General features: G+C 37.8%; 1 protein-coding gene across 1 annotated transcript; it reads left to right on the top strand.

Moving 5' to 3' along the window:
* Positions 1 to 6,168: 6,168 nt before the first annotated feature.
* Positions 6,169 to 16,431, top strand: LOC139727828 (elongator complex protein 6-like; the record flags this gene model as incomplete). The annotated part of the gene is made up of 6 exons (XM_071638800.1): positions 6,169 to 6,348; positions 9,926 to 10,007; positions 10,706 to 10,776; positions 11,178 to 11,311; positions 12,230 to 12,419; positions 16,309 to 16,431. Coding segments are annotated over exons 1-6 (669 nt in total), but the record flags the coding sequence as incomplete, so codon positions are not given.
* Positions 16,432 to 17,106: the final 675 nt, after the last annotated feature.

The raw sequence follows: 17,106 nt of genomic DNA, 5'->3' as shown, positions 1-17,106 counted from the left end.
GAGATGAATTATTTTTTCTCTTTCTCTTGCCAAATTACATGTATTGTTAAACATGGAGGGATAGTATATCATGATGGTGATGATATGTTAAGTTACATTGTACATGTGCAACTCTAGCATTGGAAGAAAACAGTTTGGTAATGATGTTTGTGATATTGCTAGTATTGATAATATTGACAATGGAAGAATATTGGAGGACATCTCTTCAATTTGATAATCACTACCAATTCATGTGTGCCTCTGATTTCAAGTAATATTTCAGCATTATTTTGCTAAGTTTAGGCAGTACTTTTTTGAAAGGAAATTTACTAAAAGTATGATATTAAGAGTGACGGTATAAAATTATCATGGTTACTATGGTGATTATTCAAGCAATGACAGTAACAGCCATGACACTAGCCCCAGTCCCTGAATATTTATGTCACCTGTGGACTTCTTTCCCTTTAGAATGTAATTGTATGAAACCTTGCTGTATGCCCAATATTTGCAGCCTACTTTCAAATAACATCATTGCCTAAGCTTGCCTGATGTGAAGTCTCTTTTCAGACATAACAATTCAACTGGGCAAGGATGTTCTGTGAGTGTTTTGGAGAAGAGATTGTGATCTGCACATCTTTATGGTGCTTTATGTGATTTTGTGCGATGCAGATTTTGGACACATTCAAAGTAGTAAATCTCCTATCATGAAGGTGTGAGTCTCTAGTAATGTACATGTAGATAACAACCTTATTTGTCAGATGTAGATTACCTGTGTATTCTGAAGGCCACTCTCCTGGTCCTATAATTTCATGTACCACTGTATACATACTAGGTACATGGATACACACACACACATACATACATATACACTACAAATATACATGCATACATACATAATGCTCAATTATGAGGTATATACACATTCGTACATGCATCATCAAACTTCACACAATATTCATCCTTTATATTCACTGTTGTTAAACATGTGTACAATGTACACATGTTAAAGGTGAAATAGTTACACAGAAATTACTGTCCACACAATTCAACATCAAACTTTTCTGATCTACTGCTGTGTCACAATCTCTATGGCTTTATTTATCAAGTAGGTAACTTTTGAGGCATATACATGCAAGAGCATTGTCTAGTATATACAATAAAATGTACATGCATGCACCGTGGCAGAAATGAATGCAACGTCAAGGTAGGGACCATATGGTATATCCTCAATCATGTTTTAAAGGGATGGTACAGTATTGGCGGAGATGAGGATTTGGGCTTTTAACTTTTTTTTCGCGAGATACCAAGAAACCACTTATGAAATAATACAGAGCATACCATTCTAAGAGGAATTCAAAGTTTATCAGATGAAAATCGGTTTTGGAATGGCCGAGACATTAAAAAACAAAGTAAAACAAAGCGATCCTAGTAAAAGGTGGGTCCCACCTTTTATTACAATTGGTCTGTTGTGGATATCTCAGCCATTCCAAAAGCAATTTTCATCAAATAAACTTTGAATCTCTCTTGGAATTACATGCTCTTTCATATCTCACAAGAGGTTTCTCATGATCTCATCAAAAAAAGTTAGAAACCCCAAGTTAGGTCTCAACCAAAACTATACAATCCCTTTGATTAAGAGGTCACACCATTAAGCTTTCAAATGCATCCACACAGTCATGCAACACTTTTTTTGGACAATACCACAACACCATGACTGGCCAAACATGATTTGATAAACATGTCTGGGAAAGTCATGATTTCAATTTGTACTCACACTTGAAACAAAAATGGCAGGAGCTGCATGAAATGTGTGTAGGGCCATGCTTACAAAAGAGTTTTTAGTTCTACATGAAAGCTTACATAGTCAATTGTTAACAAAATAAATGCACTTTGGTACCTCCATATCACACAACATCAGAGACTCCAACCCCAAGCACCTTCTGATCTGGAGATTCTCCCGCCTGAAACCCCTAGCAAATCGGAGACTCCAACTTGATAGGCGCGAAGCGCACATTAAGAGTGCAAAGCGCGAAGTTCCTTGCAGCCGGGGTCCAGGGCCCGCTTAAGGGCCGTGGAAGCTCTAGGGTTCTAGATGCTCTCTCGTGGTATCTAAGGCTTATTTTTCAACGTACGATGATACTAATTAAAGTAAGAAATCATTACAGGCGAGAGACACAGAGCCAGGGCAGGAGAAATTGAATCTCAAGCGGGAGAACGGGAGATTTTGCAAAAATGGGCTTTCGGCGGGAGATCTCCCGTCGAAAATGGGAGAGTTTGAGCCTCTGCAACGTTGAGACACACTCTTCATACAAACACAAACACAAAAACATTTTGATTATGCTTTCATTTCCTGTCACAGCAACCTAATATGTTTGGACCAATGAGGGTGATCATTGTAAGTTGTTTTCCTGTTCTAGATACATTGTATCATGGGGTGGTGCAGATGATGCTGTGCTGTTGTTGTTGGTTTTTTTTTTTTCAATTTTTGTATCAGCTTTGTTTCTTTGTAATGTATTCATGATGTATGTTGTACTAAGATGTGATAAACGTATGGAATTAACATGCATCTCATAGCAGAAGCAGAAATCCAATTCCTCTGTATTTTTGAATGATAAATTTGTATATGGCACATATTTCTGTATTTATATGTCCTATATTGTGAATCATTAAAATGATTTACAACATACAAAAATTAGAATTGTATTAAGTAATGTGTCTTAGGGGGTTAAGGTGGGTTTTCACTTGGATATTTCAAACTTAAATATTACCAAGCTTACTTTAGTATATGTAGTCCAGGTGAATAGATAAATTCAAAATATAACTTGTGATTTGTTACACATAAGGCTGATGTTAGTGTCACATATACACTTTCTTTTGAATAGTACATGTACAATGATTTAACAAACCTTTCATTTTCTGTATGCTCAACTTTCATTTTTTTTTTTTGGCATCAGTGCACAAGAAGCAGTTGATCTTTTTTTTTTTCTAAGGAGATAGCATAGTACTATTTTCTTTTTCACCACCATGTCAAGCCTTCAGCATATTACCAACAAACAGACTTAACATTACATTGTACATTTACAGTGTACAGGGTCATGTGTTGTGCATGTACTCCCTTGTTAATGCATTATGAAGCCGGTATTGCTTGAATTTGAGAGCAGTTGAATTTCTCATTTTGGTACCATGATCTTCTTTTCATTTGTGATTAAGTTTATACTTTCCATTGGGTTTGATCATTGTCTTGATTCATATGTCAAAAGGTGGTAGGGATATGAAATATATGTAATACTTGGGCAGATGATCTATGTAATTGTGATGAAGTTCTGATGAGATGTAGCAACAATTGTTCTCAAAACTGTCACAAATCAATGTCAGAAAAAGAAATGATGGTAGTGTGTATTGTTGAATGTATGGAATTATTGTGTCACTGTTTGCTTTGTCTATAGCTAAGTGTCATACCAAAGCATTTGTTTTATATGAATATATTTTGCTCAAGTCGAGTATTAAATGACATCAAATGTTATGAAGAGGATGATACATGACATGGCTGTCTCTCTAAACTTCTGTTGTCTGGTTCTCTGATTGTCAGTTGGTATGTGAGAGCAGTCAGTTTGTCCTTATGTCTTATGTCTATGTATAGTATCCTGTTTGGTGTGTTTTTATATCTGTGCTAGTAAACAGTGTCTTTGAAACATAGTAAAGCATGGTCAGCTCAAAATTTGGGATAGATTGCAGCCCCATGTTCGGAATGAAAGGTTTGACAAAAGAGGAATTGTTTTTTTTTTCCTCCCAAGAAATCTTTTGTCATAATTTTCCTTGTATAAAGAATTTGGGACAGAATGATGTGGAGATAGCATTTGGGCGGAGAAATAGTAGAATTCAGTTGCACAGCTTACCTAGACTCATTCATCTCTCCAATGCCTTACGACATCTTCAATCCATTACATTTGTACATTTAGCATTCCTCCATTTACCCTACACCTACTGGGACATGATGGTTCCTCTTGTTTGGTGCTTATGATACAATAACTTTGGATTCAGGGCAAGCTGTGCAGTGAGATAGCAAGAAGTATTCAGTATTAATGACATCAAATTGATCCCTATAAATACTGAATAGTATAGTACTAATACTGAATCCTTCTAAATACTGAATAGCATTGACCCTTGCACTGATGGATTTTGTGCATTGTCAGAATGCATTGATGATAGAACACATAGAACTAACAAACAAAATGTGAGAGTATCAAACCCTATGCACACAGACACGTGACAGCACAAGTCACAAAGGTAGACAAATAATGATTTGCTGATACACCACTTCTATAATTTTAGACAACAGTACGTGGCATGGCAACTGTGACAATTACAGACCAACAGAATGACAATCTTGTTTCCAAAAATATTGTCTTCAATTTTTTGATAAAGTTATTAAATCAATGCTGAAAATAATTGTGCAATATATATATATATATATATATATATATATATATATATATATATATATATATATACATGTGTGTGTATATATATATATATATATATATATATATGAAGAGTTTATTCGCAAAAACCGATAAGTCCATTTTTTAAGATTTTGAAGTACGGTTTCTGTCATAAAGTACAAAATAATACCTTTTAAATGATATATTGGTCATTACATATAGAGGTACATTTTTAAAGTTAGGGTCAAAAGAAGCAAGATTTTTCTTATTATTCTCTTTATTTTTCTTGACCTTTAATCGCAAATATCTCCATTTGGCAAATATGGACTTATCGGTTTTTGCGAACAAACTCTTCATATATATATATATATATATATATATATATATATACACATATATAAAGAGTTTGTTCGCAAAAACCGATAAGTCCATTTTTGAAGATTTTGAAGTGCCGTCTCTGTCATAATGTACAAAATAATACCTTTTAAATGATACATTGGTCACTACATATAAAGATACATTTTTGAAGTTATGGTCAAAAGAAGCAAAAATTTTCTTATTCTCTTTATTTTTCTTAATCTTTAATCGCAAATATCTCCATTTGGCAAATATGGACTTATCGGTTTTTGCGAACAAACTCTTCATATGTATATATATATATATATGTATATAATAAACATATAAAGATGATATATACAGCAAGTGAGAGAAAGGGATAAGAGAAAGAGGAGAGGGGAAGAAAGACAGGCAGATATATATAAAAAAAAATGAAAGGGATAGGTAGGATAATGTCATAGCTGACAGAAAAAAAGAAAGACAGTTATGTTGTCCAATGCTGGAATTATGGCATTGTGAAGAAGGAAAGGAAAGAATTGATTCATTTTGTTTGACACATTACTCAATGTACTTGTAACTCTTGTTTTTGGAAAATTCACTATTGCTATGCCTTAACAATTTAAAAGTATTATTCTGTTTTTGTTTTGTTTTGTTTTTTGTTTTTGAGGGGGCCTAACAAAAAAAAAAAAATAACTGAAATCATTACATAGTACATCTTCTCCAAAATGAAACATTATCTTTGATATAGTGTACAGGTATATTTTCTTGTTAAAGATATTAAAAGTTATCTCTTGATAGCTTTTTGGAAATATATATGTATATATTTTTTAAGTAAGACCTTACTTTGGACCAGCTCAGCAACCTGTCATGGCATCCACTTAACATATTATGATGTTAAGACATTATAAATCTTTGATTTAATCTGGATTAACTACTGGAGTATGTTTTTATTATTGTGGTATATAAAAAAAAATAGAATATTTCCATCCTGTGAAAGGGTCTCCAGATTCAATGAAGATTTAAAAACCAAGGTAGTTTCTCCAGCTTGATATTGCCACTACTTGCCCAGCAATCTTTCAATTTAAATGGATAAACTTGTCTTCCACAATACTTTCGTCAATTACTGAATATCATGAACATCAGCTAAAACCAATTAATTCGACTTGAAGAATAGAGGAACAAACACAGTTTAAATTTGATTGTCAGTATCTGAAGGAAGAAGAAAGCATTCACAAGAAAAGACCAGACGGCGCATCCACACAGCGACTGTACGCTTGAGGGCGCTGTATCATTGGAGAATTTGGACCATGATATATCCATCGTATCGGTCATCTGTCATCAGCATCGTATGTTTCGGAGATCGCGATCGACAAGCAGACGGTGAAACCTGAACGAAAATCTGAACAAATGAACCTGCGTGGACTGTGTTGAAACATGTACGATGACCTATAATCTATACGACATCTTTAAAAAGAAATTATAAATCAGAGAAACCGTCTTGGTGTGAATAAAAAGCTGGACAATGTTTGATGAGCTCAATCTCCACCTCGGGTGCAGCTCCAGCAGCGGATCGACATCTGTCCCACCGAAGGTGAGGTGTCCTCACCGGTGCTTCCGGCCACCCGGCTAGAGGAGCCACTGTTCGCATTGCAGTTCCTCGTGCTTCGCGGAACGTTGTTAGTAATGTGGAAGTTAGGCGTAACACTAACGCGTATAAGTAACAGTAACACCTAACAGTTAGCTGAGAAGTACACTAAGCTTCATTTAGCAACTTTGTTATTATTGTTTACATTCATACTTTACCAAGAAATCAGTTTCGGTTATCCAAGAATCAAGATATTTACCCTGGACAGCCATACTGAGCTGTCTGTCTGTCTGCTGATTTTATTGACAATAGACCCATTCTAACGGTTAGTGCGCACCTCTGGCTCAACTGTGTTCAGAATTCCAAATCGGCGGAATAGCTACGGCAAGACTCAGCTGACAGATTTAGGTCTTTGCTGAGATGTGAACACCAGGCAGTCATTTGTACCAGTGTACAAGTATACCGTAGATCCCCTAGCCATAGTACATACAAGTATAGTAGACGCTCTACAAGAATTAAGGTGCCCTTTAAACGTTGCATGGTTTTCATGACCTCAAAATAATATTGATATTTTTGTTCACATAATCAATGGCATCACATGTTTCAGCTTCCCCACAGTGCAGTGATTAGAGATCTAACGTTAGATAGTCACAGTGTTATATCAGGACGTTTCAATCACCTACTGTATACGCTGTTATTTTCGCGTACAGATATTTTCGCGATTGATGAGGTCGCAGACATTTTCACGAGATGTTGTTTTCGCGAATCGACGCCGATGCTTACGTTAATGCTCTATTAACAAAGTGCATGGAGACAATTTCGCGCGTTGTTGAATTATCAATCCAACTATGATTCGCGAAATTCACGAAAATTAAACCCTCGCGAAAATAACAGCTTATACAGTATCTTGACCAAGGTTAAACAGACCGTTCTTCTCAAGGTGTTTTTATGTAGACAAGTCTGGCTTCATGCATGGGACCCCCTTCCTCTGCACGAACGCCCCCTTAAATCATCTAGGATATTATAAATGGTTCTTGTCTATCAAACTCAGTGACTGCATTTGTTACTGTAGCATACATTTTTGTATCTCAAGTTACTTCACAGTCACACTTTCACTCTCCTCCCCATTTTGGATCTTTCCCTCCCTCCCCCCCCCCCCTCTCTCTCTCCCTCCCTCCCCCCCCCCCCCCCCTCCCTCTCTCTCTCTTTCTCCTCTTAAGAGGTCTATTCAAGCGCTTAATCTTTACCAAACTGAATAGCTGAGTGATGAAATGGACAAAAAAGAACAGCATGTAAACCATTGGAGTGACAACAATGAAGGGATTATCAGATTAAGTTGACATTGATCATGCCCTGTAAACACATTCTGCCCATGATTAATGTCAACTTTCAAAGTAGTAGCATTATCCTTTCAAAAGTTATTCTAGTGTTGAAAGTGAAGAGTGTGCAAAGAATTTTCAAGAATGAAGAGGGACCTCTATCAATATACCTGATCTCTCTACTTTCCGAAAAATGGGTTGTAGAAAAACTGCTGAAAACACACTTTCCCATTCATTTTATGATCCCAAACTTAAGGATAATGTAGAAAAAGAATAGCTCAGGTTTGAGTTTCTTCAATTTGTCTCCCTCTACAAATGAAAATTTGTTAAGATCGCAACTGCTGATCTGTAAATTAACAAACATGTCGGAAAAAAAGGAACCAGTGGGACTCGAACCTGTCATCTAAGACTGCTTTCCGGGCAGCGACACTACCACCAGGCTGTCCCTGGTTGCCGGCAGTGACACGATGAACATGGAACAAATACCCAAGCTCCGAGATTCCGACATTGTTATGTTAAGTAGTCCAAGGCGGACAAGGCATAGGATAAATGAAAGAAAGATATTATTCAGAGGGGTGAAGGTTTTCATTTCTAGAGGGAGACAAACTGAAGAAACTCAAACCTGAGCCTTCACCCAACTGAATAATATCTTTCTTTCAAAAGAATAGCTCTTTCGGAAAATATGAAAAACTGAAGATTGACTTGGTTGATCTGTTTCACCTTTTTTGAGTCCACACATAAAATCAAGGGGTGCGATTTTTTGTTTGTTTAAGTTATGATGCACGGTCACATTTGAGAAACCTCCACTCACCAGCATGTCTATTCACAGAGTTATTTTGGATCCTGCAATTCTTTGTATTAAAAATGATTTAAGTTCTCTCTAATTTGGCTTGTCAAAGGTCACCACCTGACCACTGTACTTCCGGGGCTGCCGCTAATTAAATAGTTCCCAAATGCTGTTATTACTGTCAGCAATGAGCAGTGGTTTGTGTCTTTTGACGTTTTCCCTGTTTTGACTGACAAAGGCACTCCCTTGTTATAAATCGCCTAATACGGTATAAATACTGACTGCTTATTTTGTGAAAGAACTACTAGCTCTAATGAAACTCTAAAACCAACATCTCTGAATAAAACTCCAATTTGCAATGCACAACTTTTGTGTCTGACGTTTTGACTACTATTAGTGAGAGGCGTTGCTGCTAAGTGTGTATACACATGCGTGTAGTGCGGAATGAACATTACACAACACACGCCCAAGTCTTCATACTAAATTACCATCTACTCAAAGTAGTTGAGATTTTGTTTGTGTTGTCCAGAATATGCTAAATACTGTCTGTTTCTTTTTGTAGTTACCTGGTATTTATTTTGATTCAAAGCAAGTGACTTTTTGTGAACAGTAATGGATTGTATCCTTTAGTCTATTTTATACTGTGATTACACCGTTATTCTGTGAGTTTACTGTATCTTGCTGTCAGAGATCCTATTTTGTGTGACATGGGACTTCAGACAAATACCACAACTGGGTTTCTACATCAGCACATGACTACAACTTCAAGTTCTGTGTTAGTTTGTAGACTATTAACTCTTTATGTGCCACGTTCGCACGTCCGACTCAGTCGACGGCGTGCCAACTTCGCATATTCTGCTCAACAAACAAAGCCGCCAAAACCGATCGATAAATCGCTAATCACTGCTAATCCCGCGGCACAATGAAAGCGTTTCTCGTGCTTTTGTTCCTGTCTTATACAGCTCGCATTCTATGTGGTGAAATCTCTCGTATCAAGCGGTGTTCCCATCTAGATTTGCTTGTACATTCTAAGTTTCTGTCACGGTTTTATGTGCAAAAGTCATGCCTTTAGAGTAATGTAGCAACTGGTCATACAAAAGAAACATTGAAAATAGATTCTTCATACAATTTATATCGAAACAAAGCTTGGCATTCCTCTTTAACTTTGCCTACTATTATGTCCATCTTACAGAAATTTGTAGAAGTTATACAAATTGGAAAAACAGAATTCTTTCTCAAAGCAGGACTACCTTCGTGTCTCAGAATAACGTGGCACACAGGGCGTTTCCACCATGGCACATAAAGAGTTAATAATTTATCCCTTGGAAAGACCATCTGCAGAAAATGGACAAGATTTTGCTCAAATCCTCTTTTCCTCTCTGTTTTCTGTTACCAGGTACTCTTACTTTCTCTTGTGAGTTTAAGATATTATCTAAGACTTGTAAATAAAAATGAAAATTGTATTATTTTCTCCTAGGGGAACTTCTTTCTTGTGACAGAAGCAGATGATGCTGATGCAAGCTTCCTCATTCATCACTTCCTGTCATGGTATCTGAAGAGTAAGTTGTGGAGTCTGACATATTTCACTCCAACTGATATTCATGTAATTTTCTTCCCTTCTCAGTGTAATTATTTAAAATATAATACTGGTATCAAGTTTCAATGGATGAGTTGATTACAGATGAAAAAGCTTGGCAAATTATCATAAGTGCCTGGGTACATGGGGTTAAGATGACTCTACTATTGCAAGTAAATTTTGTGTTAAAATGGCAGATGTCAAAAATTTTGCTTCTGGAGTGCTTCATGTAGGATTGGAAATATGAGATTACCATTTGACTTTATTTTATCCTTCAGTGCCGGCAGCAGTATGATGTGGCGTTGCAGTGACAGAGTATCATGCAGAGAATGATTACAGATTAATTATAGCTGATATATTTATATACTAGAGGAAGTATTGTAATGTGTATGTGACATGAATCAGACTATCATCTCCATCAAGTTAATTGACAATGCAAGGTAGACATTCAGAAGTTACTGAGCTTCATTTTTTTTTTTTAAATATGAAAGACACCAAAAATGGAAGTTCTGAGCAGGATGATTGGCTAGTACCAAGTTAACCAGTACACTTAAGCTCAGCCTATGAAAGTCATCTTTCTTTGCAGCCATAGGTATGGTATAAAACCATACCCAATGACTTCACAGAGATTGAACTTGGGTTCTTTCATATTTTTTGTGTGTTTACTTATTTCGTTTTAAGGTGGTTGTAAGGTGATATTTCTTGGCCTAGCACAGTCTTTTAGTCACTACAGTGCTGTCTCACAGAAACTAGTAAGTATGCTCCTCATCAAGATTGAAATCTATTGAGTGACCCTTTTCCAGATAGTTTTGAATATAAGGAAAAAAAACAAACCACATACCAATGAACAAAAACCAGACAAGTGAAGAGAAGTGACATATTACATCCAATAGGATTGTGAGCATAGCTAGCCTGATACAGAGTCTTGCAGCTCTATAAAGATATCAGTAGATATTAGGAACTAAATTGCCTAGTTCATGATGAATCAAAACATACTTCTGAAACTTGTACATTTTATCATAAGAAATGACATATTTTTCAGCATAAGTTATTGACAGAAGCTTTCATTGCTGTATGATAGTTATATACTGCATGAAGGAAAAAAAAATTTAAACCCTAAATTGATTGTTTGGATTTGTATTTCTGTCCATAGGGTGTAAATTTGCCAGCAGCCAAGACATCAGGCCAGCTTGAGTTTATCAGCGGCCTGCAGTACTGCATTCCCTTGGTGAAAGGAAGTCTATTGCAGGAAGAGAGGGAGGACTGTGTTCTACAGGACTGCATCAGGTCAGTTGGCAACCCTGAGGGAGGGTTTTCACTCATCCTTTCTGTGTGTGACAAGCCACACTCTATGGACCATGCTCACTTTCTTTATATCTATCAGGTGGACTTGTAAAGCAATAGGGCCATTCACACTTGCGTTGAAATGTTATTTGTTTAAAACTGAGAGATTTGCTTGGAGTGTACTGTGTACGCTGAATACTTAGCAGGGTATCTATTTTCACAAATTTTACAAGTCGAGTGCCATTCGCAAATTTAAAAACACACAAAAATGTTAACTCTGATCCTGACTTGAATTGGTATGCACACGGTATGCATTTTTTAGTTTAGTACTTACTCCACAATTGTGAATTTTACTACTCTTAAAATTATTAGGAAGTCTCAATTCGAAAAAAAAAAAAATTAGACTCACTAAGTACATGGTGTATACAGTATGTGTTACATTTTTAAAGTGTATGAACTCATAAATATATGCTAGCAAGGTTCATGAGTTGGAATCCAGTAGTTTGAAATCTTCTACATTTTATTCATTTGCCTCCTATCATGTCCTGCGTGCAACTTTACATGCTGATACTAATTGGAATAAACATACACTAGTTATGTCTCGGGGCAATGCATCGTTATGGTAAAATGTGAACAGTGGAATTATGTATATACATATTTTTTTTCTTACATCTTGTGGTATTTACAGATGAGACTGACCCTAACAATTACTACTAGCATCCCAAAAGACTATTAAACCAGCATTGTTTGGTCTTTGGATTAGTCACTGAAAAGCAGGGTAATTGTTGTTGATCTGAAGCCTACCATGTGTTTCTTATAAAACCAGAGATGTAGTTTGAATATGCATCATTAGCAAAATGAGAAGGCAGTCCAGCAGTTTGCCATTAATTCTGCTTGTTATGGTATTCTCTTCAATGATAGGTCAGGGTCAATGAATCCTCTCTACAACATTCTGAGAGACAGCCTGACAAAAGAGACTGGTGCACAACCATATTCCAACGTTTTAGTGCTGATTGATGATATCAGCATCCTGCAGAGCTTGGGCTTGGACACCAGGCTGATCTCCGACTTCATACAATACTGTCATGCTTTGCTAGTGAAAGGAGATGAGGTAAGTAAGGTGATAAAATTCCGCAGCATGAAGGAGACAACTTTGGGGTGGGGTCCTCCATTGGTTAACAAATCCATGTGTTAGAATATAAAGTTTTGGTACCTCAAAAGTTTCCCTGAATTTCCTTGTCTTAGTTTGTGTGTCAGGTTAAAGTACCTTTCATATAACTAACACTGTGAGACTTACTCGCCCCAAAGTGCTCTCATGTCTTTGTATAGTAATCATGCAATCCAGAGCCGTTTACTAGTATGCGACGCCGTAGGGCGGCAAGGTAGTACACGTATTATACGAAACCATTATTATACAAATGATGCACAGGATAGAGTGCGTTAGTGTAGGCGTATAGTGCACTCGAGGGTATTTACAATTGTGAAACATGCACGAGGCGAAGCCTCGTGCATGTTGCACTACATTGTAAATACCTGAGAGTGAGCTACGCCTCCACTAACGCCACAAAATAATCCTGTGCATCATTTGTTTTATAAAATGGGTCGAAAATTCGAAAACTAACAGCATTTGTCAGTGTTTTTCACATACCTTTGTGGGTCAAGACGTCCGAGGATGTTCGTCCCAAACATTTACGCACGTCGCACTCGGAAATCCCGCACATGTAAGTACTGTACGTATAAGTGTATACGTACGCCACATGATTGTTGTGCACAAGAAAGGCCGGCTGGCAGCCCGAACGAGAAGTTGTTTACAGGATTGACAGCGCGTATGGTAGCGCGCGACGCACTTGTAACAACTGATTAAGTGCGCACTGCTAGTGTAAACATTGTGACGTCAGTGACTTTACGCTTTTTTGCAAGGCCGTGCATGATAGTAAAAATTAATGCATGCACACGTGACTCATTTCAGCGCTTCCAATTGGCTACATTCTTGAACCCATTTTATAATATACAAATGATGCACAGGATAGAGTGTGTTAGTGTAGGCGTGGTGCACTCGAGGGTATTTACAATTGTGAAACATGCACGAGGCGAAGCCGAGTGCATGTTGCACTACATTGTAAATACCCGAGAGTGAGCTACGCCTCCACTAACGCCACGAAATAATCCTGTGCATCATTTGTTTTATAAAATGGGTCGAAAATTCGAAAACTAACATCATTTTCAGCGTTTTTCACGTACCTTTGTGGGTCAAGACGTCCGAAGATGTTCGTCCCAAACATTTACGCACGTCGCACTCGCGGAAGTCCCGCACATACAGTATAAGTATAATGGGGGGTTGGGTTTCCGGACACTTAAGTTCCCGCATGAAAACTTACTTATTTTACATAGAATATGCACCCTTTACCTTAAAGACTTGATATAGACTCCTCATATAGGCCTACTAGACAACATACTCTGAAAACGGCGTGAGAATTAACCTGCTAAATCGTTGGATTTGCTCTTCAAAATGACTCCATGTACGCGTCCGGTCCCATAACGCTTGGTCTACTGTACTGTACAAAGTGCACCTTAGTAGAGTATACGTACGTACGCCACACATGTTATGCACAAGGGAAGACAGGCCGGCCGGCCGGTGCAGCCCGAACTAGAAGTTGTTTACAGGATTGACAGCGCGTATGCATGCAATTCATCAAAGGAGCCGCCGCGCGCACGGACGATCGGCAATCTACCATAGGATTACAGGCAGTGCAATTGTACTGAAGTAAAGGAAGGAGGTGTGTCTCATTTCAGCGCTTCCTATTGGCTACATTCTTGAACCCATTTTATAATATACAAATGATGCACAGGATAGAGTGCGTTAGTGAAGGCGTATAGCGCACTCGAGGGTATTTACAATTGTGAAACATGCACGAGGCGAAGCCGAGTGCATGTTGCACTACATTGTAAATACCCGAGAGTGAGATACGCCTCCACTAACGCCACGAAATGATCCTGTGCATCATTTGTTTTATAAAATGGGTCGAAAATTTGAAAACTAACAGCATTTTTCAGCGTTTTTCACGTACCTTTGTGGGTCAAGACGTCCGAAGATGTTCGTCCCAAACATTTACGCACGTCGCACTCAGAAATCCCGCACATACAGTATAAGTATGATGGGAGGTTGGGTTTCCGGACACTTAAGTTCCCGCATGAAAACTTACTTATTTTACATAGAATATGCACCCTTTAACCTTAAAGACTTGATATAGACTCCTCATATAGGCCTACTAGACAACATACTCTGAAATCGGCGTGAGAATTAACCTGCTAAATCGTTGGATTTGCCCTTCAAAGTGACTCCATGTACGCGTCCAGTCCCACAACGCTTGGTCTACTGTACTGTGCAAAGTGTACATATAAGAGTATACGTTGTACGTACGCCACACATGTTATGCACAAGGGAAGGAAGGCCGGCCGGCCGGCAGCCCGAACTAGAAGTTGTTTACAGGATTAACAGCGCGTACTGTATGCATGCAATTCAAAGGAGCCGCCGCGCGCACAGACGATCGGCAATAGGATTTAACACGCAGTGCGATGGGACTAGAATAACCAAAGCACACGTGACTCATTTCAGCGCTTCCTATTGGCTACATTCTTGAACCCATTTTATAATGCATGATAACTGCGACCAGCAGCGTGCAGCCCCATACGCATAGCTATTAAGTGCGACCAGCAGCCCCATACGCATAGCTAAATGGGGCTTCGCATTGTAGCATTCAGGATCATGACAGATATAGTATCGCGGGTAAATATCAACTTAAAATCCAAAAATTTCTTCAATTTGAAGACTTACCAGTTAAGTTGAAGTATTGAAAACAGGCTTCGGGTAACGTTTGGTTTTTACCAATATTCCCTTTCTGTTCGAATTGATGACTGAATGTGACTCGGTCGAGAGGACCTTGGGAGAGCTACACTGAATTGACGGCCAGCGCATGCGCACACAGACATCTTATCCGTTCATGGATTTGAAATTTGTGCGCATGTGATGACTGTGTGCGCATGCGCTGGCCATAGTATGCAGTGTATGTAGCTCTCCCAAGGTCCTCTCGACCGAGTCACATTCAGTCATCAATTCGAACAGAAAGGGACTATTGGCAGAACCAAACGTTGCTCGAAGCCTGTTTTCAATACTTCAACTTAATTGGTAAGTCTTCAAATTGAAGAAATTTTTGGATTTTAAGATGATATTTACCCGCGATACTAAATCTGTCATGATCCTGAATGCTACGATGCGAAGTCCCATTACGCCATGCTATGGGGCTGCTGGTCGCAGTTAATTGCATGCATACTAAGACATGAGAGCACTTTGGGGCGAGTAAGTCTCACAGTGTTAGTTATATGAAATGTACTTTAACCTGAAACACAAACTAAGACAAGGAAATTCAGGGAAACTTTTGAGGTACCAAAACTTTATATTATCTTTAATAGACATATTTGCCTTTCCCTATTTCATTGAATTCAAGCATCTCTAAAACAATACCTGGTAGATCTGAACCCTTTTGTGACTCAGTATTAAAATATTGTGACAACTGAGTATCACAGTCCCGTTATGTAGCTCTGTGTGACAGGTTGATAGGAGTACCGGTAGATACATCTACATTCAATATGTAGAATTTGATATTTCTCAAGGAAACAAGAGGTTGTACTGTTTGTTTGGAAACCAAAAAGACAATTTCACTCAAATATTTACTATTTCTTGAGAAAAGATTTGCTGTTGATTAGGTACAATTCTATAAATGATAACTATGTTATTGTTTTATGCAAGAATTCTTTTTGATACATTTGACTGTCAGTGGGAGTGCTGTATAATTAACCTGTCATCTTACATTTCAAAGTTCATGATGATGCAAATAGCTGATTGTCTATGAGACATTGTTATATTATAGCCAAAGTGGTTTCTTCTATCCACATGGTAATCCTATGTGGGTTTTTTTTTTTTTACGTTCTCATTGTAACAGTGGCAAGGGTGTCTTGTCACTCTGCTGCACTGTGATACAGGTCAGGATGAGGATGAAGAGATGCTGTATCTTAGCAACCGCCTCCAGCATACCTGCAGCTGCCATCTGAGAGTGGAAGGGCTCTCAAGTGGCTTCTGTAAAGATGTTCATGGTCAGGTTAGCAGTGACTGGGTTCTTTGTCATATATTGTTTGGCACATATAATTGAATATTATTTTGTTGTGGGCATACAGAAGCAAACATAATCTTACTTTAATATTAAGGAGATAGTTTAATTAAATAATCTGTACTAGAATCTTCCGTCATTTCACACGAATTATTCTCGGCATCTGGGAGAATTATTGAATCACAGTACTTGTTTGTTGTGAAAGTCGTGGCCATTTGTTGTCTCAAACCAACCCAAATTAGGATGTAAGAACTCAAACACTAAGGCACAATTGAAGGTTGCATAAATGATATTTGCTTATTTTTGTACATTACTGTGTTATCATTCCAGCTCTATAAAAATTGTCAAACAACTACAGAATATTTTTGTGCAGATGTGATGGAACCATCAAGGAAATCCCTGCAGATAATGTATTCAATAAGTCACAAATTTGGTTTCTGTCTAGCCTCAAAGCTACTCTGGCTTAATTCACATCTTTTGTCTTTCTTCTGGTTTTGCTCGTTTGTTTTTAATTTGCAGTTGACAATAGTTCAGAAGTTGGACCATGATCCTGCAGAGTCAAGGAAATTGCTTCAGTTCAAAGTCACCGACAAGAATGTGTCTTTCTTTGCTGCTGGCACTTCATCAGCAGTC

Source organism: Diadema antillarum, unplaced genomic scaffold, assembly GCF_040938485.1.
Source record: "Diadema antillarum isolate AM-2024a unplaced genomic scaffold, OU_Dant_1.0 seq00000156_RagTag, whole genome shotgun sequence".
Lineage (NCBI taxonomy): Eukaryota > Metazoa > Echinodermata > Echinoidea > Diadematoida > Diadematidae > Diadema > Diadema antillarum.
Note: the sequence above shows the minus strand (reverse complement) of the source record. Positions and strands in the feature narration are given on the sequence as shown.